Below are 24262 nucleotides of genomic sequence, written 5' to 3'. Positions count from 1 at the left end.
TAGTTGTATGAGTTTAATGTTTTTTATTTATGGTGCAAACCAACTGTTACTTAGGCCATTTTAAGGATACCATAGTCAGCTCCGGGCCAAATAAATCTGCGTGAACTGCAGGGAAATGTTGTTTTTTATGAACTAACCTGTGCAAAAGAAAAGAAAATCATACAGTAGGTCCCTTCAATTACGTTCCAGTTCTTCAGAAAAACTAAACAACACACAAACAAAGATGTTTTAATTCAACACATGCACCCGTTCCTGCAGTGGGATCTGGAGAAACACTGCCCCCCAGTGGATGTTTATATTGGTTACCACAAGGCAATCATTAAATTCACCATCATTAAGAATAAATCTGGTCAATTAAACTCTTAAATATATTTTGACCAAAAGAATAAATACAGTAAAGTGAAAATGACATGAAAAATTACTTTCCTCCCCTTTTTCCAAACTTATTTACATGTAGTGTTCATAGTACGGTGAAGCCCTGCAAGGCTGTGTTGTTGACTTGAACCGCACAGCTGTAAGGACACAGCTGGAATGAAAAAGCATTGTATTGATTGGGATATGAGTGAATATATATATAAAAAAAACAACTGAAAAATACTCGTTAAAGCTTTCTGCATCTGGACGCTGCTGTAAATGCGTGCCGTCACCTGTAAAGCAACTTAAAATGGGCAGAGGAGAAGAAAACACGCGTGTGTAACAGCTGCATGTAACAACACTTCATGTAGGATCCATCTTCAACAACACCTTGACATTTTGTATAATTATCCTCCTGTTTCATTAGTGAGTTGTATGTTGCACTGAGAAATGGTCTGTGTCGTGACACTTAAATGTACCACGAGAAAACTTTTCAGGTAGCTAAATACAGTAAATCCCTCTCCGAAAGGAGCAGCAAAGTTTGTAAAAAAAAAAAAAAAAAAAAGGAAAAATAAATATTAAGCAATAAGACTACATATTATGCACACTGACAAAACAGCCCAGACCCATTAGAGTTCATCATACAAAGAGCAAAGAAGGCACACCTCATACGCTTATAGATTCTACTCTGCAGCATTAAAAACAAAGTCCCCTTTTTCTTATTCAGGAATGACCGTATGTCACACGATGGTGACTTTAAAAATTAGAAAGTTGTTTTTAAAGAGACAGCTGAGTCAAAACTTGCAAAGGTAAAATAATGTCGTAAAATAACCACAAAGCTGTTGATTTCAAGGAATCACCCAAAAAAAAAAAATCACAAAAAAAAAATCGACATGCAGCTTCTATTGTAGCAGCTGTTTTAAGTCGTATTCACCTGTGACGACCGTGTTAACGTTTCAGCTGCTGCTGTATATTTCACTGCTGACATCATTGCTTGGTGGTTGCGTTCACATTAAATGCAAGTGATGTTACTACACTCTCTCTCTCATTCATCATCAACCAGTTTCTCTGCGCCGTTCTCTGCTTGTCTGCCGCTTCCTCCGTCCTCTCCGCCTCCTCCTCCCTCCTCCTCCTCCTCCTCCTCTTCGTCTTCTGTGTAGGAGAACGACTGGCTGCTGTAGTTGATCATGGTGCGGGAGAGGTCCACCTCGATGGGGAAGACATCCGCCTCCTTTAGGACGGCGTAGCACTCGTCATAGTAATGGGACATGCCGGAGACAAAGCGCTGCAGCTGGAACACAATGTCCTGAACTGTAGGTGAAGAACAGAGGAGGATACCGCTCAATGAAGGGTGAGGGTCACAGGTCACAGAGGCTGAACTGAGGGGCTGCAAGTGCATGAAAAATAATGATGTTTAAAACTATGAATCATTGCATAGCTTCTCTACTTGGCTCCAAGAATAAAATAAAAATAAATAAAACTAACTGGAACTAAGCATAATAGGTCTTCTTTAAAATGTATATAGAAACATCAAAGACAACCTGATCTAGACCTGCAGCTTAATACATCCTGACATGGCTGGATGGTTGATTAAACAACACATGAAGTCACATTGTTCTGTTTTTGTGAATGGAGAGAAACTGATCAGATGCGTGTGTATAACCAGCGTCAGTTTCTGTGTGTCGGAGAAAACAACCAGAACAGACCATGTTTCTGATCCAGCAGCTCTATCTTCTCCAGAACGTCCTTCCTCATTTTGGCGAAGCGGGCGCGAGCCTCCTGCCGACACCGCAGCACCAAACGGTACTCGTAGTTCCCAGTGCTGACACGATACAGAGGCTCTCCCATTGCCTGTGGGAAGAAGCGCAGTGCTCACAGGTTCATGTGATGCGAGTGCAAAAAACCCCTCTTTTCTTTCTTTTTTTTTTTTTTTACAGCTCTTAACAGTTTTGTAGTATTGGCTCCAAAATACATAAATCAAAGCCGTGATTAGTGACTGTCTGTCAATAACATCGAGGGTCTTCTCTTTTCTGCTCAAAATAATGTGGGCCACCACAGAGAGTGTACACATAGCATCAACTGGCATGAATGGATGAGCCAGGAGTCACAACTATTACTGTACAGCAGACCGAGCAGGCTAGATCCTTTATAAGAGGATTATGGACCAATCTGAACATGATTCAGTAGTTTTCAACAGGTTAAATATTATTAAAGGTTAAATTATCAAACAAAGTCAGTGGTTGCAAGCATGATGCCAAATGTTTTCCTTTCCGTTTGTGTTTTAGAAAGTTCAAAAAGTTCATCCCAGAAATCAAATGGCGACTCACAATACTGCTGTATTCTTCATCATCCATTTCCTTCACCTTCAGGCAGTACGACTAAAAGACAAAAATAATTCATGCTGTTATTCTGATGACTGACAGTCAACCTGCTGACGACATTATGTTGAGTCATTGAGCAAAGCAGAGGAACACATGGCTGTGGACTCACCAGATATTCAAACTTCACATCCAGGTACTTGCGGATGGTGAGCTTTGTGTCTGGTATGGCCTTGTGAAGGTACGTGTTCAGATCGTGGAGCATCTGCACAACAAGATATGATTGGTTAGTGACATCTTAACAAAAGAAATTGTGTTTCGTTTTTCTATTCATGAGGTTTGATAAAACTGAATTGAACCAAAATGCTGCCTCATAAAAAGATGGTTGCACGTTAAAAGTCAAAAATCACTCTGGTAAAAAATATAAAGAGACTGAGAATACTGACCATTTTTTTCCCATCTTTTTTGAAATTGTCGGCATTGTTGACTTAAACGTTAATAATTTCTTCTATGAATGGAAACTTTTACCATGAAACTGACACCCTCCTTCACAAACGTCTTTTTCAGAGATGCAATTTTTTTAGCTTCAAAGTGAATGCAGAAAACACAACAACTCAAAGTGATTTTACACTAACATGATAAAAAAAACATGATTATGAATATTATATTGCATTTCTGCCAATAAATCCCCCTAAAACCTTTAAATTCATGTTTCCTCTCCGACTTTGAAATTAAAAAAAAAATGAAAATGGTGTTTTCAGTGATTTCACGACAATTCAAAGTTAAATCTGTACTTACAGGCTTGATGGTCTTCAGAAGCTGAATACCGTATTTCTCAATGTTGCGGTGAGCATCAGCAAACTTCACAAACGCCTCGCTGGCTGCAGCCTGAGGCTCTCGCACGCCAATGACGGAGAAAACATCGCCGAACGCTGAAAAAGCACATCATCGGCTACCCGTCAGATACAGTTGGACGCAAAGGCTTTCCAACCTCTGAGACAACTGGAGAGATGTCGTCTTTGTTTGATCACGCACAGCCAATTTCTTGGAGAACATAAAATATGAAAAATAAATTGTCTTCTCTTAACAAATGACCGAGAGTCTGATGATGAGGTAACCGATGCCTCGAAAGCAAGAGAAGGTTATAAAAGGATGTCAAAGAGATTCCAGCTTATGCAGTGAATATGTCAGCGGCCAAACTTTCCATAAAACTATATTCGACACTGAAGCTGATCTGTTTTGTGTTTTTGTCTTTAGCTATTCAAAGTCTGAGGTGAAAAAAATGTACATGTTACTGTTGTATCATGTCTGACCTCTGTAGGTTTACAGCAACTGACCTCTGTGAGTTTGAGAAAGCTCAAAGAAAGCTCGGAGCAGCCTCTTCGTGTGCTCCATCAGCCCTGCAAGCAAACAGAGGAGTGATGAGGAGTTGTTTTGACCAAACAGGAAGTCACCTGAACACAGCGTATCTGATCAGAACAACAGATTAACAGAGTAAATTCTGAATTATCACACTAAACTACAACAGTTTAGTTTAACCACGACCTTTTTTTTAGACTTTAGTCATTCTTCACCTTTGTAGAGCTCTGCTGTTTTCTCCAGCTCCTCCAGTCTTTTGACCAGTCCATCTGTGAAGGTAAACCAGGTTACGCACATAGAGCTTTAAAATCCATCTATACCAATAAACCTGCAATGATCATAATAATAATAATAATCTTACCGTTGCATAGAATAGCTCTACTGAGTCCCAGAGCGTCTGCTGTGCCTGAACTCATATTCTCCACGAGGCGATGTTTGACTTTTTTCAGCACTGAAACACACAAAATAACACTGAATAAGAGTTGTGATCATGTAAGAATGCAATAACGTTACAATACATAATTCACAGAAAGTGATTGAAAACAATAGACCGGTACTAAAAGTGAGCACGTGGATGTGAATAGTGGAAGAGATACCTATATCCAGAGACTTTCCCTGTTTTGGGTCAGCCTGCAGTTTGTTGTAGTGGATTACTGCTTCTCCCTGTCAAAAGATAACCAAGAGATACACAGTTAAACTAACAAACTGTAATATAATGATAAACTAAGAAGAAGACAACCTCAAGAATAAAACTCTTTCTGAGTCAACTGAATTTCACAGAAGTTAAAATGTATGATTAAAAACACCATTTCTGAGACATGTGGTAAAATGAATAATGTGAAAACTTCATGGTGCCGAGGGTGAAAATCACATGAGGTGTTTGCAGTGAAAGGAGAACGGCAACACAATCTAATCCTTTAATTCCCACACTGAACCCCGTCTTTATTCGGCCATGCCGGAAGTCATGGGATTTTTCTGGGTGTGAACAAAAGATGCCAAAAACAACACAGCCAGTCTGCATTGGTGACGCTACGCCGAACGCTGTGGGCTTTTGTCCGGACCTCTTTAGTGCCACTTGACAGGCCGGTAACGTCCCTCTTCTCCACAGTTCGATGGTGGGTCTGCAGCCACAACCCGTTAACTGTTGCACTGTTGACTGATAACACGGCAGCCACAGCCAGGCATAAAAAAAGTGAGTTATCTTTTACTCCTTACAACTATTTCTCATTTAAGTTCTTAGGTTCTTGATTTAGTTCAGTAAAAGTGAAGTTTATTTAGTTGAATTGTTCTTACTTCCAGTTGTCAGACCAAAAGTAGATTTACACACAATGTGATGGTGTGAAAATGATTCGAACAAATTGTGTTTTCCTGCGACGAAGCAGCTGGAGTTTAACTGATTTGATCACTAATCGAGAAGACTGCACGAAACCGGTCTGTGTGTCTACAGGACTGCAGGAGGAGTGAATGGAAAGCCGTCCGATCATAACCTCATATTGTTCAGAGCCATTAATAACAGTGGAGTGTGATATCTCTCTCACAGCCTGTGTGTACCTGGACTGCTTGAATCATCTTGGCCACCTCCACCTTAGTTTTTCCCTTCACTGGTTTCCCGTTCACTCCTGTGATCTCATCGCCTGCCGCCAGCGTCCCATCCAGAGCTGCTGACGTGTTATCAAAAACCTGCGAGGGAACAGCAGCCTCAATTAAAAAGGTACACATGACAAAAGGGGAAAAAGATTTCTTCTTCTGACTTCACCAAGTGGAGTTTTATCGGTTCAGTTTCACTCTTAACAACGGCACAAACTGAGACGTGATGTATGTTCATATCAGTGGTGGAAGAAGTATTCAGGTACTTCACTTCAGTAAAAACACAAATACAACACTGTGAAAATACTCTACTACAAGTTAAAAACATTACTTATTCAAAGTATGTAAGTAATATCAGCAAAACGTACTTGAAAGTATTAAAAGTGAAAGTACTCATTGTGCAGTAAATGCTTCTTGTCAGTTAACATATTTCATATATTTTTATATTACCGCTGTTTTAATTTGCCTTTTCCTGCTGTAGTTATTTAAGGTTGTGCTGATTTTCACTACTTTATGTTGGTTAGTTTAATCTACAATAATGCATCATATTCTATAAGATCATCATGTGTGTCGTTTCTGTTCTGAGAACAATGAATCTCAACAAGGTCAGAAAAAACACTTCTGTTTTCAGCTTTGTGATGTATTTTTCTATAAATGACGTAGCGTAAAACAAAACGAACCCACAAAGGAACATTTCATCTCTCAGTTTACCATAAAAATTCAAATAAAAATCACAACATTTGAGGTACTTGTTTTTCACTGGACAGAGAGCGTATGAAAAACGGTAATCTTGAAAGTAACTAGTATGTACAGTCGTGATGAAAAATGTAGTGGCCTAAAAAAGTACCAGATTTAAGGGAGCGGAAGTATAAAGTTGCATAAAATGGAAAAACTCAAGTAAAGCACATTGACTTAATACTCAAGTAAATGTACTTAGTTACATTTCACCTCTGGTTCTCATCATAAAACGTGAAAACCGACGGAAACATCTGCTCCCAGATGACAAGATTGATAAACAAAACAAATATAAACTAAACACGATGTGCCTACCTGGACGATGTAGAGGCACGGACAGTACTGTGCTCCACCACCAATGCTGATGCCGATGAGATTGTTTGCATCTTTCTTCAGACTCACAGTGCCAGGTACTGTCGGGATCCCCCTGTACATATATACACGACATAATGTGACACACCGAGCCGTGCAGCATCGAGCTCACCTGGGACTGAGAGCGAAATTCAAACCAGGAAATACACTCTATTAGCGACTGTTTAAAGGACTTATGATCTAATTTTTTATTTTTTTTTAACCATAATATCAAATAAAACATGAATAGTAACTCACAGCTTGTCCTCCTCCAATTCATAGTCCATGTCTGTGAACATCGCAGGACCGACTCACTCCTGTGATTGAAGCACACGACGTGAAATTATGTTTGACTGCATCTTTAGGGAAGACACGCACACACAAAAAAACAAAAACATCCAACCTGACAGCTTTCTCTCAATAAACTACCGATGACGTAAGAAGTGTGCTTCTTCTTAGCTGCTAGCTGCTGGCGGGTGCTTTAGCAAATGTCGTCCGTTCAGAAACGTCAACGAGCCGGAAACAATTTACCTTTTATTAGACGTCGCACGAGGTCGTCACACAGGCGTCACTAAGTATGTGCATAAAAGTCCAAATATCTTAAAAAAAAAAATAAAATATATAAATCAATAAATCGCCCCCTTTATTTGCAATTATGTCAACTTCAGGAACTAATGAAAGGGCTTGTTTACTTTGTGTCGTCACTTCCGACAACAAGACGGAAGTTGTGATGGTCACAATTCAGAAATCTCAAACTCCATAGTCTATAAATAAAATGTATACAGACTGCAGTCATACAGTCTTTGCTATCAGCCAATAAACAGTCAATGCAATATTTTGGAGAAAAAGCTTTTAACAAGATGCTTTTTAATCATGCGGTTTACTGCCCCCTCGTGGTCACAGTGAGAACCTGCAGTGTATTGAGCTTTTCAAACTACCACAATATTAATCATCAAAGCGTCCAAAAAGATTGTGACCAAAAACGGTGGCCTACATTTTAATATTAATCGTGTTTTTATTTCATTTTAAATGATGAAGCATACAAATCAAACATAAAAATGTTCTCGAACAACAGGGTTTGCTGTAAGAGACTGGTTGACTGAGTGCAGTAGTTCACTCCAGTGTAGTGACTAAAGTCTTGAAGACCCCTCTTAACTTACAAAATGTCGCCGACTCTAACAATAGGGTGAGTTCAGACAAATAAGGTTGGAGCCTCATAGAGCATTAAAATGTTTCAGCCAATCACAATAACTGATCTTGTACTGTTGCCACAACAGTGGTTTAGGTTAGGTTAGGTTAGGTTAGGTTAGGTTAGGTTAGGTAGTTACTTTATTAATCCCCAAGGGGAAATTTTTTTCACTACAGCAGCATACAGGAAGCAATAAGATAATAATAGAATAATAAAAAGCACTAAAATAGCAGTAAAAAAATATAAAATATAAAATATAAAATGCACAGTATATACAGTACAGTATATATCTATATATATCTATATATATTATATACAAACAACCAAGAAACACAGACAACAGTGCTATTGTTGTGTGATGGATTTTGCCAGAGGTGAGTTATTGTATATATATATATATATATATATATATTTAAATGAAGTATGTCAACAAAATCATTTGGTCAGAGACTCCAACAGGAAATTTCACTCATCACTAATAAGGATGATACAGGAATTATTGTGATTAAGGTTTCCAATAATACAAAATATGTTTTAACAATATTTTTGACACACCCTTTCAAACAAAAAAGACAAAATTTTAATACAGACATTGATATCTGTGAAAAAAGTCCATTTTAGATACTGGCCCATTATAGTCAGCTAAAATGGGCCACACCTATTTGTATAGAGTTTACACAGAAACTGAAGGTACAAACCAGGTTCATAGTTTAGATGTGTATCCATCCATCCAATCTTGGCAATCTTTTTTTTTTAATCATGCGTTGCAGATAGTGCAGTGAAGGGAAATGAAGGAAGATGTCGGTGCAATCAGTGGAGGGAGGACAAAGTACTGTGAGATAAATCAAGGGCAAACACCAAATGTTTAATTTTTAGCAGACTTTGAATGGAGGTTTGTTTGTAAGTGTAACCCGTGGAGAGAATGAGCTTGTCTATGGTGATGATCGCTACAAGAACTGATTAGATAAGCTATTAAGACCCAGCTTCACCAATACAACATAAATGATACATTTTTAAATGCATTTTCCGATCAAATATTTGTCCAACTTTTTATTGAATGAACTGTATTTACAGTGTTGTTACGATGTCACCACACACTAAAGACAATATTTATGGTTAACTGACAGAAAAGTATTTCACCTTAAGTTACTGTGTTGTTCCGTTTTGATTGTGGCCCATTTTTCCTGATCATTGTGTCGTAGCTCAAGAGGACATCTGCTGATACTCTAACTCTCATAGTTCCAAAACAATTGAACTTTTTCACATTTTTTTGAAGATAAATATTCAAGAGACCCAAGCCCATTCATAATAATATCATTTGATCCAATGCATAGCTTATTAGATGGTAGTATAAATCATTAACCAAAAAGTGTCCCATTTTAGCTGAATTCTCTATATTTAAATAGCCCACCTCTTGGCAGAGTAGGTTGTTTAAACATGTAACAGTGGCACTCTGGCTGCTCCTCACAGCTTGTTTCGTGATCCAAAAGGAAATAATCTCATTTACAAAACCAGTTTAAAAGCAACGATTAAACTGTGCGCTGCTCTGAATTGAATGTGATTGATGATGCTGATTGAGTCACATTGTAAATCCTATCACTGAATCTCTTGTGTCTCACATTATAAATAAGTTAAAGTTCAGAGTCACACTCTTTACGTTTTGTTTCCCAGGAGGAAACACTGTGCCGGTGTTTAAACACCATCTTCGGACATCATTTATCAGCTCTGGCACTGTTCATCAGCACCAAATATGAGTATGGTAAGTTAAATTATAGATGTTGGACAGAGATCTTTACTGAACTTTACTGAATTGTTTTAAGGTGATGCCTCTTATGATTAACAGCATTTTATGATTAAATTGTTTGAAACTGTGTCTCAGCAACTTGAACTGAAGAATGTGGATCTGAAACCTGGAGATAAGCTGAAAATAAAAGGGGTAGTTCTGCATGATGCTGAGAGGTAAGCTAACCAAACACATTACTCTTATTTTATATTAGCTACGTAACCAAATGAATAAAAAAAGACATCTAAGCAGTTATTTCTACAGTAATAAAAAAAAAAAGAAAATGTAGAAAGATGTGGACTTTCACTTTTACATGACGATATGTAAGAGAATGAATCCGTGTGATGTTCCTAACTCTGTAAACACTTGATGTTATGAGTGCAGTTGTATGACCTCTGATCCACTCAGATTCCAGATCGATCTCGGCTGTGATGCAGACGACCTGGCTCTGCACTTTAACCCTCGTTTCCATGACGACGCCGATGGAGCTGTCCTCGTGTGCAACTCAAAGAGTGATGGTTGTTGGGGCGATGAGAAACGAGAAATACACAACCCCCTACAGAGGGGCAGTGATGTCAAGGTGAGAGAATCTAGGCAAAGAAACTGAAGATATGCATGTTGTCAAAAGTGTTATAAAAAGGCTTGGATATGATTTTGTTTTTTTTATGTTAAAAATCAATCACGCAATAAAATCATTTTCTTACTCACTTCTGGTTATTTGTTGCCATTCAGATAGTTCGGGTTGAGTTTGGGTTTCTGTCGTAAAGTTTTACTTATTACCATCTCATCTATTTTAGATTGTGTTTAAGATGGCTGGAGACGTGTTTGAAGTGGAGCTTCCTGATGGACAGGAAGTCCAGTTTCCCAACCGTGTTGGAATGGACGTCATCAGCTACATCCGAGTCACAGGGGACTTCAAACTGACGGGCTTCAAGATCTGCTGAGAGACACAGCGTCTGTGACACATGTATGCTGAGTTTAACAGTGTGATTATAGATAAGACTTTGACACGTGGCCAGTGATTGTAAGAAATATGAATCATGAAGAGATGTCGATCCTCCGTACTTAGAAAATGTATCTTTAATTAAAATATACTGTTGACGAAAATAATATTAAATATTTAAATTCAAATGATCATGTTTTGTTATCTTTGAAGGGTTGCAGCTTAAACTTGGCTTTGAAAAGTATTTCCCACAAACAGTAACACTAACATTACATACTCATATACAGTATCATTATGTGAGAGCAGCAGACCAATTGACACGGCACATCACATACAAAATTAGAAGAGATAGTAGGTGTGATCTGACATTGAAATCCTGGAATATAATCTGTATGACAGTCAGAGATGTGAACTGAGAGGGTTTCACCTGTTGGATAGATGACACAGCAAAAAGAAATAGAGAAAACTGTCCATGTTGTATGTCCTTAACCGATAATATGTCGCCTACAAAGTATGGTTGCAGTTGTTAAGTAATATTTGTAATTATTAGTGAGGCCAGTTTTAAGGTATTGTTACAGTGATTGTGAGATGAGACCCTAAAGGTGCAGTTACCCAACAACAACACCAGGGGGAGTAACTCCGTAGGTGAGCGCTAGTTGTAGGTTATCTGACTGCTATCTCATCAGAAGTCATTTTTAAAGTTGTCTCTATGTTGTTTTGACAAAGTTTGCCGTCGATAATAGTGGTTTGGTCGTGTTAGAAACGTATCTGTCCACAATGGAGTCCTGCTAGCTCCTGGATAAACCATGTACCAAAATGGCGGCCTTACTATCCACCATCAATTCTAAGAATGTGATGAAAGAGTGTGTTTGTGTTTTCACTAAACAAAAGCGGTTTGACCAAAGCTGAGTTATCTGTATAATAATGGTTTCTATTATGATCATTGTCTAGTATCTATTGAATTTTAACACTGATTAGTCTGATGGGTCAACTAGAAGAAGAAGTCTTCAGCTGACTTGCTCACATGAAGCTCTCGTTGTTTTAAAGGTTTGAAGAATGGGTTTGCAGCTTTACCAGATTTTACAATATGCCAATGATATGTATGATATTTGTAGTCAGATGTGATACTGCATATAAGTGTTTTCTTCTGTTTTTTTATTGATACAATGAAAAGACCCACACATTTAAAAAAACTTTTATGTAACGTAAATGTTTTGTGGTGTAAACTAATACATTTTCAGAAATGCAAAGAAACCTGGTCCCTCGGTGGATATGAAGTAGTGATTTTTATTGAATCATTATTGCTGTGAATAACACGAGAGGTCAACATCGTGACAAAAACACGCTGTAGTCATACAACTGTCTTTGTGTGCATTAAAACTCAACTTCAGCTGGTGAGAATATAATATAATTACAGGCTGATTAAAATGAGATTAACAGATTACAGTTGAAATACTTCAGTAACATAAAATATGCTTGTTACAGTATGTCTACTACTTTCTTTGTCATTTCAACTTTAAATGAAGATACATCAACATACAAAAAAAAAAAAATTTGCTCAACTAATTCTTAAATCAGTTCAAACAGATTAAAACAAATAATTGTGTCTCACACCGTACTAAAAAAAAAATCTGTAATTTGTAATCACATGTCTCTTGAACACAATATAAACTCTTTTTATGCTCGTGTAGCTTTAAATTGTACATATTTTGATTAAATGAAATTTAACATCCATCCTCACATGCAAAAACTTCATAAATCCACTTTCTTCATCCTTAAAAATAAACAACAAACAACAGATTGCTGCTCATTCATGAAAACCTTCGCGAAGTACTTTGTCAATGACCCATATTATCTTCAATTTGATGACTCCCTTCATTCTCTATATGACCATTGTTCCAGTGTGCTCCTGGTTCTCTGTCGTTCATTTGAATAATGCAAAGATGATTCTGTACATCAGTCAACCCTGTATTTTGTAATGATTTACTGACTGTCTACATTAGATGATAAAATCAGTAAAAGTATATGAGTGATGTTTATAGGATTTTAATTTCTGAATAATCACGTAAAAAGAAATTGTGATTTTCAGCAGTTGTTCCGGTGTCGACTCTCTACAGTAACAGTCTACTCTGAGTACGTTTCATCCAGACTTTCAATCGCTTGTTGTTTAGTGTGTGTTCTCCACTGACTGGGAATCTCTCCTTTGCCCTCGAATTTCCGACCATAGTAATTTTCCAGTTCTTGTTGAAATCGACACACAAACCATGTCCAATATGTCAGCACGGACTCATCAGGGGTAATTCTCCAGTTAGCAAACCTTGGTCCAGCAGTACGGTACTGCTTGAAAGGAACAGAGACTTCTGACACTCCATCAAGGTAAAAACTGTTAGCACTTGCAACGTCTGTTGTGCAGAAGTCAACGGACATTTCCACTGTGTTTCTGTAGTGCCAACCGTTGACTGAGCCTGATCGATGGAAGGGGACGTTGTGGTCATCAGGGCTGTGATCTTCCAGGGTGTTTGTGCACACAGCTGCACAGAATGGACACTTTACCCAGCAGCATCTACACAGCTGATCAATGAGGATCTGATCAGGTTGCAGCCTAAAGTCCTTCATCTTATCCAGGGAGAGGCGGCTCATCTCTGTTTTGATGGGTACAAGGCCTTTCTCTATCTCTTCTTTAAGAAAGTCAAAATTGTTTATGTCACGGAAATTTTGACAAGAAATAGTGTCAAGTGTCAGCTTGTCTTTTAGTAAACTGGAAAATTGCTCCATCCACATGTCTGTGGCTCCTTGTTTGGTTTTGACTTCCTGTGTTGCAGTAAATAAAGCTTTGCTGACAAACTCACTGATGTCGTCCACATTGTTCTTGAGTATGTTCTGTGCTTTATGACTCTGTTCTCTGAACATGTACTTCTGTACTTCATCTTTTATAACATTTTCTGCTTGACTCCTTGGATCTCGGATGTAGGTGATGAAACTCTTGAAGTCCTCCTTTTCTGCAAGTGACTTCAACACATGTTTCTCCAAGTTCAACCTGTTCCCACTGAATGCTGGGAAACTACACCTCATCTCTCCAGCGAGATCAATAGCAGTCTTGTTACAGACAGCCTCCACAGCGGACACCTTCAGATTTTCACAGATCATTTCTCCAAAAACGACAGCAGATGAGTTTCCTTTCCAGAAGCTTCTAAAAATGCTGTAATACTGATCTTTCTTGCTTTCTAAATAAGTACATGCATCGTTGTTCTTTCTGTATGTCTCGTGAGACTGGGAAAGCCATCTTCCTGCCCTGTCAAAAACATACAGCGAGAGATCAACTGTAAACTCCTTCCTCAGTGCGTATGGCTTTTGTGATTCAAACTCTGTCACGTTCGTTTGAACATTTTGGGCCATTTCTAGCAAGTAAGTTGATCTGTAGCCTCTTGTTGCTACAGGTTTGGTCTGAATTTCTTCGAGGGATTGTTGTTCAACTTGACTGATGAAGGATCGGATCTGTTCATATGATAAGTCACTGTTCCCTTTCTGTTGGGTTGTTGGGACAATTGTTATCTTTTGTTTAAAATAATTGAATGCACTTGTTCCTTGTTTGCCAGTGTCCTTGTTTTCCTTTTTACTCTCATGAGACTGGTGTCTCTCCTCAGAGAGATCTCGCTGCTTCTTTTGGTTCACATAATCAGAGTAGCTCTGCAGATTTAACAAGTCTTGGTATCTGTTACTGTCTTTGCATCCCTTTATAAGACCCCACTCAAAACCAAGCTCATTAAGGACACTTTTCTGATCTTCCTCCAGGTTGATGTCCTCAATGGGTTTTATACCTGCAGATAATTCCCTGACCAACTCCCCCTAAACAGTGTTGAACTGACTTTTAAGTTCCTTCTCTTTTGCTTTGTCTTTTAACCTATGAGCGAGCTCTTTGCTCTTCTGCAGCAGCTTGTTCTCAAACTCGGTCTTCTTATCATCTAGCTCTTTACGAGCTTTCTTCTGCTGGATAACTTCATCCAGTGTTTTTTTCACTCCTTTCACCTGTTCCTCATGAAACTCCTTGATTTTCTGTTCAAATCGGCCTCTCCATTGAACCAGCATGTCTTTGTCCCTCTTATCCTCAAAGTAGAGATTCATATCCTTTTTGATTTCTTCAAATGTTTTGCTCATTTCTGTAAAGAGATAACTGTTCTCAACCCTGTCCAGTTTTCCATTTTCTATTCTGGTATAAAGCTGGTTCTCAATGGTCAGCATGTTGCTCCTCAGGGTCCAGGTCCAGGTCGTGTACTGGACCTCAAGTTTTCTGTACACTGCAATTTCCAGTGTATTTTTGAAGCTGAAAACGAATTGTTCGTTCATCAGGGCGTTCCACAGGTCCTGAATTTTGCTTTTAAAACATGAGAGTGTGATCCCGGATGACTGTGAAGCCTTGGAGAGAATGATGTGCTTCAGTTCTTGGACATTCTCACTGTAACGTGGATTTGGAGGAGCCATCGGTGGACTTCCCTCCCAAAGCTGGGCAAAGTATTTCACATCTTTTTGCACGTCAAATGCAATGACGTCACTGAAGCACTTGACATCACAGTCCTCCTCTTTGGCAGCTAGTTGAGCTATGTCATCCAGTTTTTCTTGCAGGCGTCTCTTTCCATCCATGTTTCTCTCTGCAGCTCCAATATCTGAAACGTTCTGGTGAACAAACACACAACTCGGAGAAAGGTTAACTTTCTTCATCCTCATGAAATCCTGAACAACAATCTGCAGGACATCTTGCATCTCAGCTGGATTCTCACCAAAGATGTTGATCAGTGTTATGTTTCCCAGGCCAACAACAAATGTTGCCAGTTCATTATCGTGGTGAGTGGTGGTGTTACCGGCCAACTCAAGAGCTCGCAGTCGTTCAGTGTCCACCACTAGGAAATAGTCAAACTTCAAGTCGTTCCTGATTTCCTCTGACACCTTGATCAGCTGCATAAAGGCACCCTTGGTGTACCTGCCAGCACTCACTGCAAACTGCAACCCAAACATGGCATTCAGCATTGTTGACTTTCCACTGCTTTGTACGCCCAAAACTGACAACACAAAAACTGTCTGGTCGCCAAGTTTCCTGATGACCTCCTCCAGAACACTAGAGATCCAAGTTAAAGGCACGTAACCTGCATCACCATCCATCAGCTCCATCGGGTGTCCTGATATCATCAGATCTGCAGCCAGCTCAGGGTATTTTGACCAGTCGGTCTGCCTGTTGTGTGTTTGTTTCTTTTGAGATTTATGGGCTTCATAGATTTGTCCCATTTCTCTAAAGATGTGCTCCAAGCCAAACGTTGCTGACTGTAGTTCTTTTGATATTTGTTCAAGCTCATTTTGTTTCCTGTTTAACAGAGGAGATTTGTCATGCTTCCTCTTCAGAGCCAAGACTTCAAACCACTTTTCATCATATCTTTGGAGAATTGAAGCGAGATCATCTGTGGAGAGGGCATCTATTAAGATCTGCATCCATTTCAGGAAGTACTCTTTGTCTGTTGATGGCAGAGACAAGAGGCTTTCAGTGAATGACTTCATCAGTTCGGTGTGGGAAACAGAGCATTGTTCTTGTCGTATTTGCGTCAGTGCCTGTTCCTTCTGACTTTTCTCCTTCTCAATGTTTCCTTGGAGGTGATACAGTTCCTTCTTTATTCTACACCACTCATGCCACAGATTGCCTTGACAAGGGAGAAACTTTTCTTTGATCTTTGAGATGTCCATCCCCTGAAGCAAATTCAATATTTTCATTGCTGCAGATTTCCCCTTTTGGCAGACTGGGTCATCTTCATCCACTCTGACTCCAGAGACCTTGGACATAGATTCAAGCTGGAACGATGTGTGTGGTCCAGACAAAGTCTTTTTAATAATCATTTTCAGTTCTTCAGCAACATCTGACTGGCTTCTTTCTTTTAGACCCACAATGTATTTCCCTGGTTTCTTCTCAACTCCACCACAATCCTTATCAGCAACGAGAATAATGAGAGGCTTTGTAGACTTGTGAAAGGCTGAGAGGACTGCAGTGCTTTTCTGTGTTCTTCCCAGAGTTGGCACAAAAACAACATTGACTGAAGATTTATCGATCAGTATTTCACGCTGCTTTTCAGTCGTTAGAGCATCACCGTGAAGATTACAGAAGGCAATGCAGTCGGTGAAGGAGTCATTGGGGTTTCCAGCAGGGAAGTACCAGGCAATCTCTGCGACACCATCCATCAAATGGCGAGATTTGGTGCTGCCTTTACAGTTTCTGTGGAAGAAGGTACTGTGAGTGTCATTGATCAAAGCGTTCATGAGATGAGATTTAGACTGAGACAGTGAACCCAGGCGGAAAAATGACACCATGGGTGTTTCAGCTATGCAGATTGGCATACTCTTCATGGTGATGGTGTCTTTATCCTTGATTTCAGTTACCTTCCACGTTTTTATTATTTGTCTCAATGTCCAAAGAGGACACTCAATATCCATTGTGACTGGGTCAGGAACGAGCAAAGGTAAGGCGTACTGACACTGTGACAACTTTTTAACCATGTCCTGCTTGAGAAAGCTGTCTGAGCAGTGAAATACTGCCATTTGAACATCCATTGGATGCACATGGGTCTGTTTTGATTGATCAGAGTCTTCATCTGTGTTAAAAAATTCATCTGAGTCACTATCATCTGTGACAGTGCTGTCAGACACCGGAGCAGACTGTGGATGGCTGACCTCAGGACTCTCCTGTTTTACAAGGATATGTCGAGCTCTGTAGTCTAACGCCAATAACTTCTGAAGAAAAGTATAGGCTAATTCTTTCTCACACGTGTCATTGCTCGGTTTCACAGGTGGACCTATTATAAGAAAGTCAGCTGGTGACAGCTTCTGTTGAAGTTTGTCTTGAAGGTGAAGTCTGCTGAGCAGTGTTTCAATTTCTTTCTCCACATCGACGGTACCTGCAGAACAGCAATGATATACCAGATTACCAGAGGGACAGACCATTACTGTAGGGGTAAAATATACAGTTTCAGTCAAACATTTGGAGGCACATGTTCAATTAAGGTTGGTTTTTTTTTTATTATTTAGTAATGATTTAGTAATTATTTTTATTTAGTAATGATTGAAAATGTGGAAACAAACCAAAATTTGTTTCACAATTTAGACGACTGTTTATCTTGCTGACAGCTTTACACTACTAATGGAAGTGTCTTGACAAGCTGCATGAGTTTGTCACCTGGAAGTTTTCAGTTAACAGCTGAACCTTTTCAAAAGTTTACTGGTGAAATATTTTGTCTTCTTAATGAATGCAAAAGTTTGTAAACAGCAAAATAGACCTGCTCAACTACTGTACTAATCCATATTCATATTATGGCAAGAACTGCTCAACTAACCCGTAAACAAAATCACATGAGCCATGTTTTCCACATGAGACACGTGATCACATGTAGGACATGTTATGTAGCAAAATATGATAACATGGGGAAACTATGTGGGAAGATTTTTCCCCACGTTGTTATATGTGGTACCATGTGGAAAACATGTCATTACATGTAATGTGTCACAAATATTACAACTTTTCACCAACATATTCTCAACAAGTAAAATAACATGAGCAACAAGCAGTGATATGTGAACCCTCGTATGCTGCACATTGGTCGGGGGTGGACGCAGCCGTGGAGTTTAGTAAAGTACAACATACAACATGCGCAAATTGCCACAAATGGCAACTAAGTTAAAAATACCGGACTTCCTGGTGCAACGGAACATTTTTGTACGTCCAGGTGTGATACACACGTCCACCGAATTTCGTGCATGGAGGTAAATGTAGCCGCCGGTGCATCAGTTTAGGGGGCGCTAGCGAGCCATTTGGCCACGCCCACTCACTTTCATGAGTTTTGTAGAGCAGTTGTTTACGTAGAATAATAATAATAACGCAGAATAATAATAATTCCTTACATTACAATGGAGCTTTCACACCATTCGGTGCTCCAATGACAAACACAAAGGTTCCGTAATATTCATCAATAGATATAGAACCTGAGTAAAAACATTACATACACAACACCATCTCCAGGAAAAAGGGGGATTGTCTAGGAGAGACGACGGAGCCTTGACAAGACAAAGTTATGGACAGTTTTGTCGATACATTTGTGTTGCATGTCTGACAAGAAAAACTTGATTCGTATCACATATTCGTTTTATCTTCTTTTGTCACGGTTTGATGGTTTTAAAATGTAATCTCATGAATTTGACATGTAGTCTCCTGCGTTTCACAGGTAAAGGCGTGTGTTTCATATGGGAATATACGTGTGTTTTACATATAATCTCATGGGTTTCACATAATTCTGAGTTTGTTGCATCTAATAAAAATTTCCCTCTGACGGATTAATAAAGTATCTATCTATCTATCTATCTATCCATCCATCCATCCATCCATCCATCCATCCATCCATCCATCCATCCATCCATCCATCTATCTATCTATCTATCTATCTATCTATCTATCTATCTATCTATCTATCTATCTATCTATCTATCTATCTATCTATCTATCTATCTATCTATCTATCTATCTATCTATCTATCTATCTATCTATCTATTTATCTATCTATCTATCTATCTATCTATCTATCTATCTATTTATCTATCTGCCACTGGGACATTATCTGACCTGCAGTAACCTCAGGTCTCCATCAGAGCAGCTCGCCCTCTCTCTCCTTTTCTCTGTGTTTGTGATATTCAGCAGGTTTTCAGCATCTTCTTCATTACCTCTTCATCCGATTAATCTGCTCTGTTTTGTAGTAAACACAGTGAACTGCTTTCCTGCCTTCATAGTGTGTCTGCATTTGAGTTCACTACTCTGGAGTTTAACAGGGTTTCACATGTAATCCAACGGGTTTCCCATTGATAACTGTATGTGTTTCACAGGAGAATACACCTTGGTTCCACATCAATTTTCACATATAATCCCATTGATTTCATGTGTAATCCGATGGTTTTCACATAGGACAAGGTTGGGGTTTCCCATGAGAATAGACATGGGTGTCTCTCAGCACATGTGGGACCTCCTTCAAGACTGTTGGAAAAGCTCTAGGTGATGAGCTTATTTAGCTCGTCCAAAGAATGAAGAGTGTGCGAAGCTGTTATCAAAGCAAAATCGGGCTACGATACTGAAGAATATCAAATTTAAAATATATTATTTACTTTCACTATGTTATTCCTTACGTGTTATTTCATCGCTTCAGTAGTTAAACAATGTAGAAAATGGCAAAAAATAATTGGGTTATGTGTTGCTGCACAATTAAATTCTTAATTCAAATCGTACCTTTGCTCTTGGTCTCAGATGGTCCAGACGTGACTTCAGTTGAAATCTCCATTTCTTCTTCTGCAGGTTTTAAAAAATAACAGTAAATTGACTGAGAATCTTGCAACATATTCAATATATAAAATTAATATCTAACTTTTCTTTCTTAAATTTATTTCTTGCAAAGACACAATATCACCTCCTTTCAGGTCAGAATGAAAGAATTTGAAAGATCTTAGTCTATTTGTTTGCTGAACCACAGGAGGTATGTAACAATTAAGGTATTTCACTGATTTATAGTTTTTTTCATCATTGGGCATAATGTTCATCTGTGGTTAGTGGTTTTATCAAGTCCTTATAAAAAAATAAAAAAATAACAGAATAGGTCATTTGCCAATGTAAGCCAAATAGAAAAATACTATTTGAGATGTATTTACACGGGTCTGGGCAGTAGTACATTAAATTGAGTCACAGCGCCGCCTGCTGTTGTAGAGGGCAAATTACTCAAAACATTTGTGAGAAGATCCTCATTACAATGATGAAAGTAAAATTGTGCCATAAGTCACAAGATGTTTTTGTTTTTTTATATTTATAAGACATGGTACATTTCTTTCTTAAGTACGGTCTATTAGAATATGATGTGTATTTGTTTGATTCATACTTTTTGTATTATCAATTAAAGCATTAGTTTGTTTAAGGTGTTTTAACTATATTGTGTTTGTTAATGAATTGTAAGGTAATTTTTGTTGAATATGTTTTGTCTGTTAAGTTTTGCTGTTTTGCTGTTAAGTTTTGCCAGGAAAGTTATAAAATTATAATCTCACCTGTCCCAACTCTTTCTTCTTTGAAGGACTTGTGGTCCAGGTGTTCTTTCTGATCTTTATTTTGAACACACGTCAGTCTGCTGTAGCTCTGGTGATTGTTTTCAGAGACCATGACGTCAATTTTTTCCAACAGAGATACGATCTCTTTTTCATCCGTCATAGTTCTTGTACATGTGTGGTATCTTTTTTCAGCAAAACTGCTATTAGCTTTCAGGTCTGCCAGGGCACCTTCACATTTTTCATTTGACTCATGAGTTACAACTGTCATTACATAAGAGAGAAATCCTCTCCCAAAAGTTTTTTCTAACCACTGCACTCTTGATTTGTAATGACTGTTGTGCCGTCCATATGGTACCAGTAAGAGAAAGGCATGAATTCCCTGATTTAATGGGACTCTGTCAATGTTTGGAAGACCAAGCATGTTAATGACAGAGATGTGCCGACCACACAAATCATACAGTTTGGCTGAAAATTGTTCCACATTTGTTTGCTCGTCATGGTCAAGTAAGATGTTTTTTGTTCCGATCTCTATGGAATTTCTGTCACCAGTTAACAAAAGCGTGAGCTCAGGCATCACTGAAACAAACAAAACAACATCAGTAGATTAAACATTAAAATGTCAATGTTAAAGTGGTGCAGAGTTTGCAGAAATGAACAACTGAAATATAATCCATAAAATCCATGTTAGTGTTCTTAATTAAAATATTACCTGTGTTATTGCTTGCAGCTGAAGGTGACTTGGTGACTGAGTGTTGAGGTTCATGGGGGTCTTCTACTGGATCACACTCCATCTTATCGGCTCTTCATGTTTGCAGTCATAAAACAAAGTAATTCACAAAAATGAAACAATATTTCAAAACTGCAAATTCACATCACCATTCAAATTATTTGATAAAATAACAAAAAGTATATCTAACACATAAAATGTTTTGATTTTAGACACACACACACACACACACACACACACACACACACACACACACACACACACACACACACACACACACACACACATACACACACACACATTCAAAGCTCCACATGTGTGCAGCTGTCCTAACTAGTCTTTGCTTTTCCTTTCCCACACACACACACATATGCACATACACACACTCGCACACGAGGTGTGTGAAAATGAGTTGTGTTGAGTTGGAATGATGTTGTCTAACAAAATGTGCCACAGAATTGGCCGATAATATATATATCTTATGTAAAATAAAATATCAAACCAGACCGTTTCAGATTCATAAATTTGAATTGGTTTCAAAACATTTTTTTTACAAAACAATGGCAGGTACCAGACAATGATGTTCCATCAAGAAATTTCCTTTGATCTCATTTATCCTAAAAATAATACACAATTTTGGCTTCTTTTTTACTGAAAAATACATTATAATTTTAGAAGAAAGGAGGTCTAATGAGGAATAATTTAAAATAGAAAGTGTAAAACCAGTGTCAGTGAGTTGGAATGAAGTTGGCTGACGAGGTCTGACACAAAAATTTGTGATCAATTTTCCACGATGCCTTACAAGCACTAAAAAACAGACCGGGTCAGTTTTGACAACAGGAGGACAACAGGTGTGACTATTTGCTGGCATCGGAAAATATGAAATGGTTTAAAAAACAAATTCGGACTAAAATATGACAGACACCAGTCTGTGATAATCCATTAAGAAATTAATTAAATAAAAATAATGACCAATTTTCACTTTTCGTTTACTCAAAAATGAGTACAAATTTAATTAAAATGAGGTATATTGACCATAAATAATAATAATTTTTTTTTAAAAAAAAGTGTAAAACCAGTGTCAATAAGTTGGAATCAAGTTGGATGAAGAGGTTTGAAAAAAAAAATTGGATACATTTTTCATTATAGGACTACGCACCTTTTGTTGGAGAGCTAATTTGACCCGGACGAATGCAGCTCTCTATTGTCCGCAAAGAAAACACAAAGGTTAAGATTTTATTGATAGTGGTGAAATGTTGCAAACATAATCTGAAAAGTTGTTGACTTTTCCTTTTTTTTTTTCTGTCTATTCCACGTGAGGAGACGCAACAGGACAACGTGACAAAATCTATATAAACATGTGCAGTGTATTTAAGAGCATTTGGCAGAAAGGGTCAAGGAAAGTTTTCTGTTTACTTGCATTGACACACCCCATTTAGACAACCAGAGCTCAAGCAAAAGTTATACTTCTTAGAGTAAGAGTAGAGAAGGTTAAACGTGAGAAAATATTACTTTAAATCCATCTGAATCCTGCTGTTAAATCATCATTTTCTAACATGCATGACGTGTTTTTCCTGTTCACCACAAGTCACACGAAACTAAAATAAATGGATCATTAAATAGGCAGAACAAAGTAAATGTGTGTGCGTGCACTAAAAGAACATCCTCCAAAGAAGTCAAAGCAGCCAAGACTTAGAGGAAATATCAAAGTAAGAAAATGAGGTTGGTAAAAAAAAAAAAAGAGGTCACTTTCAGATACTGTACATGAACAGATTTAGTAGATTTAAGTCTGTAAGCGAAAACACAATAAGATTATTATATAAACTTACCATTTGGTGCGTATTTCTTCAGCTCTGCCTGTCTTTGCAGATGTGGCTGCAGTATCACAAATCCCCCCAGTCCGCCTCAGCTATATATAGAGAGCAGAGACCGTTAGATAACTAACTGTACTTCACAAACCCCTCCTACATGCCTTTAACAGATCTGATGTCATGTGATAGGTATAAGCAGCTGCAAAACTCTGCCTGCACATTACTTATAAATCAGTGACATTAAAACTGAAAGTGAAACTTTGAGAACTCTGTTTCACGGAGGCCTCCTGACTTACAAGAAAACAGAGAATAGGCCTATTGAAAACATCCAAACAAGCACGTACCACTGTAAGCCCTGACCAGTCTGTGATGCAGCAGCTGCGGAGAGTTTGATTACAAATACCTTCCAAATATCTGCCAGGAAATTCAATAATATTTAACTCGTGTTAGTCCAAAAAAGGAAGAGGGATTGATATGGTTTAAAGGTTTTAGTTTCAATTTCAACTGGTCCTGATGAATGTTTTAAAGTAAAACCAAAAACCTTAGATTTAATTCCTCTTTCCTTTTATGGAGCCTTTTCACTGAACTGTGCTGCTAATAACCCTCCAGTTATTGTTATGTTGGTCAAAACCAGTGGTGCAAGATATTCAACAAATGTAAATAAACAAAGTCTTAAGTTAAAGCATAGACACACACACACACACACACACACACACACACACACACACACACACACACACACAAACACACACACACACACACACACACACACACACACACACACACACAAACACACACACACACACACACACACACACACACACACACACACACACACACACTCTCCATCCTGCTGTCACATAAAAAAGATTGACCAGTAAAAGTTTGCATTAGCCTGACTGACATCAGATTTTTAATTCAGGTGATGATTGGAATCAACAAAACTACCATTTGCATTTGCAAAATTACTATACACCGTTATATAATTACCTGCATATAAATG

General features: G+C 38.3%; 3 protein-coding genes across 4 annotated transcripts; 1 reads left to right on the top strand and 2 right to left on the bottom strand.

Moving 5' to 3' along the window:
- Window positions 1-7354, bottom strand: pick1 (protein interacting with prkca 1). Of its 2 annotated transcripts, none has more exons than XM_069149561.1 (13): window positions 7236-7354; window positions 6963-7021; window positions 6669-6780; window positions 5583-5711; window positions 4628-4694; window positions 4393-4482; window positions 4247-4300; window positions 4010-4072; window positions 3471-3604; window positions 2845-2937; window positions 2682-2732; window positions 2061-2205; window positions 1-1665 (listed from the first exon to the last, which is right to left on the bottom strand). In XM_069149561.1, exons 2-13 carry the CDS (start codon window positions 7001-7003, stop codon window positions 1400-1402), a joined length of 1245 nt encoding a protein of 414 aa, XP_069005662.1. In that variant the 5' UTR covers window positions 7004-7021; window positions 7236-7354; the 3' UTR covers window positions 1-1399. The 2 variants fall into 2 exon arrangements, with proteins under 2 accessions (XP_069005662.1, XP_069005663.1); XM_069149562.1 differs by lacking the exon at window positions 7236-7354 and adding an exon at window positions 7108-7184.
- On the top strand, window positions 5653-10801 carry LOC138198248 (galectin-2-like). The gene is made up of 5 exons (XM_069149563.1): window positions 5653-5742; window positions 9565-9652; window positions 9773-9852; window positions 10085-10256; window positions 10474-10801. Exons 2-5 carry the CDS (start codon window positions 9644-9646, stop codon window positions 10618-10620), a joined length of 408 nt encoding a protein of 135 aa, XP_069005664.1. The 5' UTR covers window positions 5653-5742; window positions 9565-9643; the 3' UTR covers window positions 10621-10801.
- Window positions 10802-11823: 1022 nt separating this feature from the next.
- Window positions 11824-17642, bottom strand: LOC138198246 (interferon-induced very large GTPase 1-like). The gene is given in 1 exon segment (XM_069149559.1): window positions 11824-17642. A coding segment is annotated over 1 exon segment (4851 nt). The 5' UTR covers window positions 17595-17642; the 3' UTR covers window positions 11824-12743.
- Between the last annotated feature and the right edge of the window lie 6620 nt (window positions 17643-24262).

The sequence above is a fragment of the Embiotoca jacksoni genome, unplaced genomic scaffold (genome assembly GCF_022577435.1).
Source record: "Embiotoca jacksoni isolate LCO1_2020_lvr unplaced genomic scaffold, fEmbJac1.0.p SCAF_15, whole genome shotgun sequence".
NCBI lineage: Eukaryota > Metazoa > Chordata > Actinopteri > Embiotocidae > Embiotoca > Embiotoca jacksoni.
The sequence above is the reverse complement of the archived record's forward strand: the minus strand, read 5'-3'. Positions and strand labels throughout refer to the sequence as shown.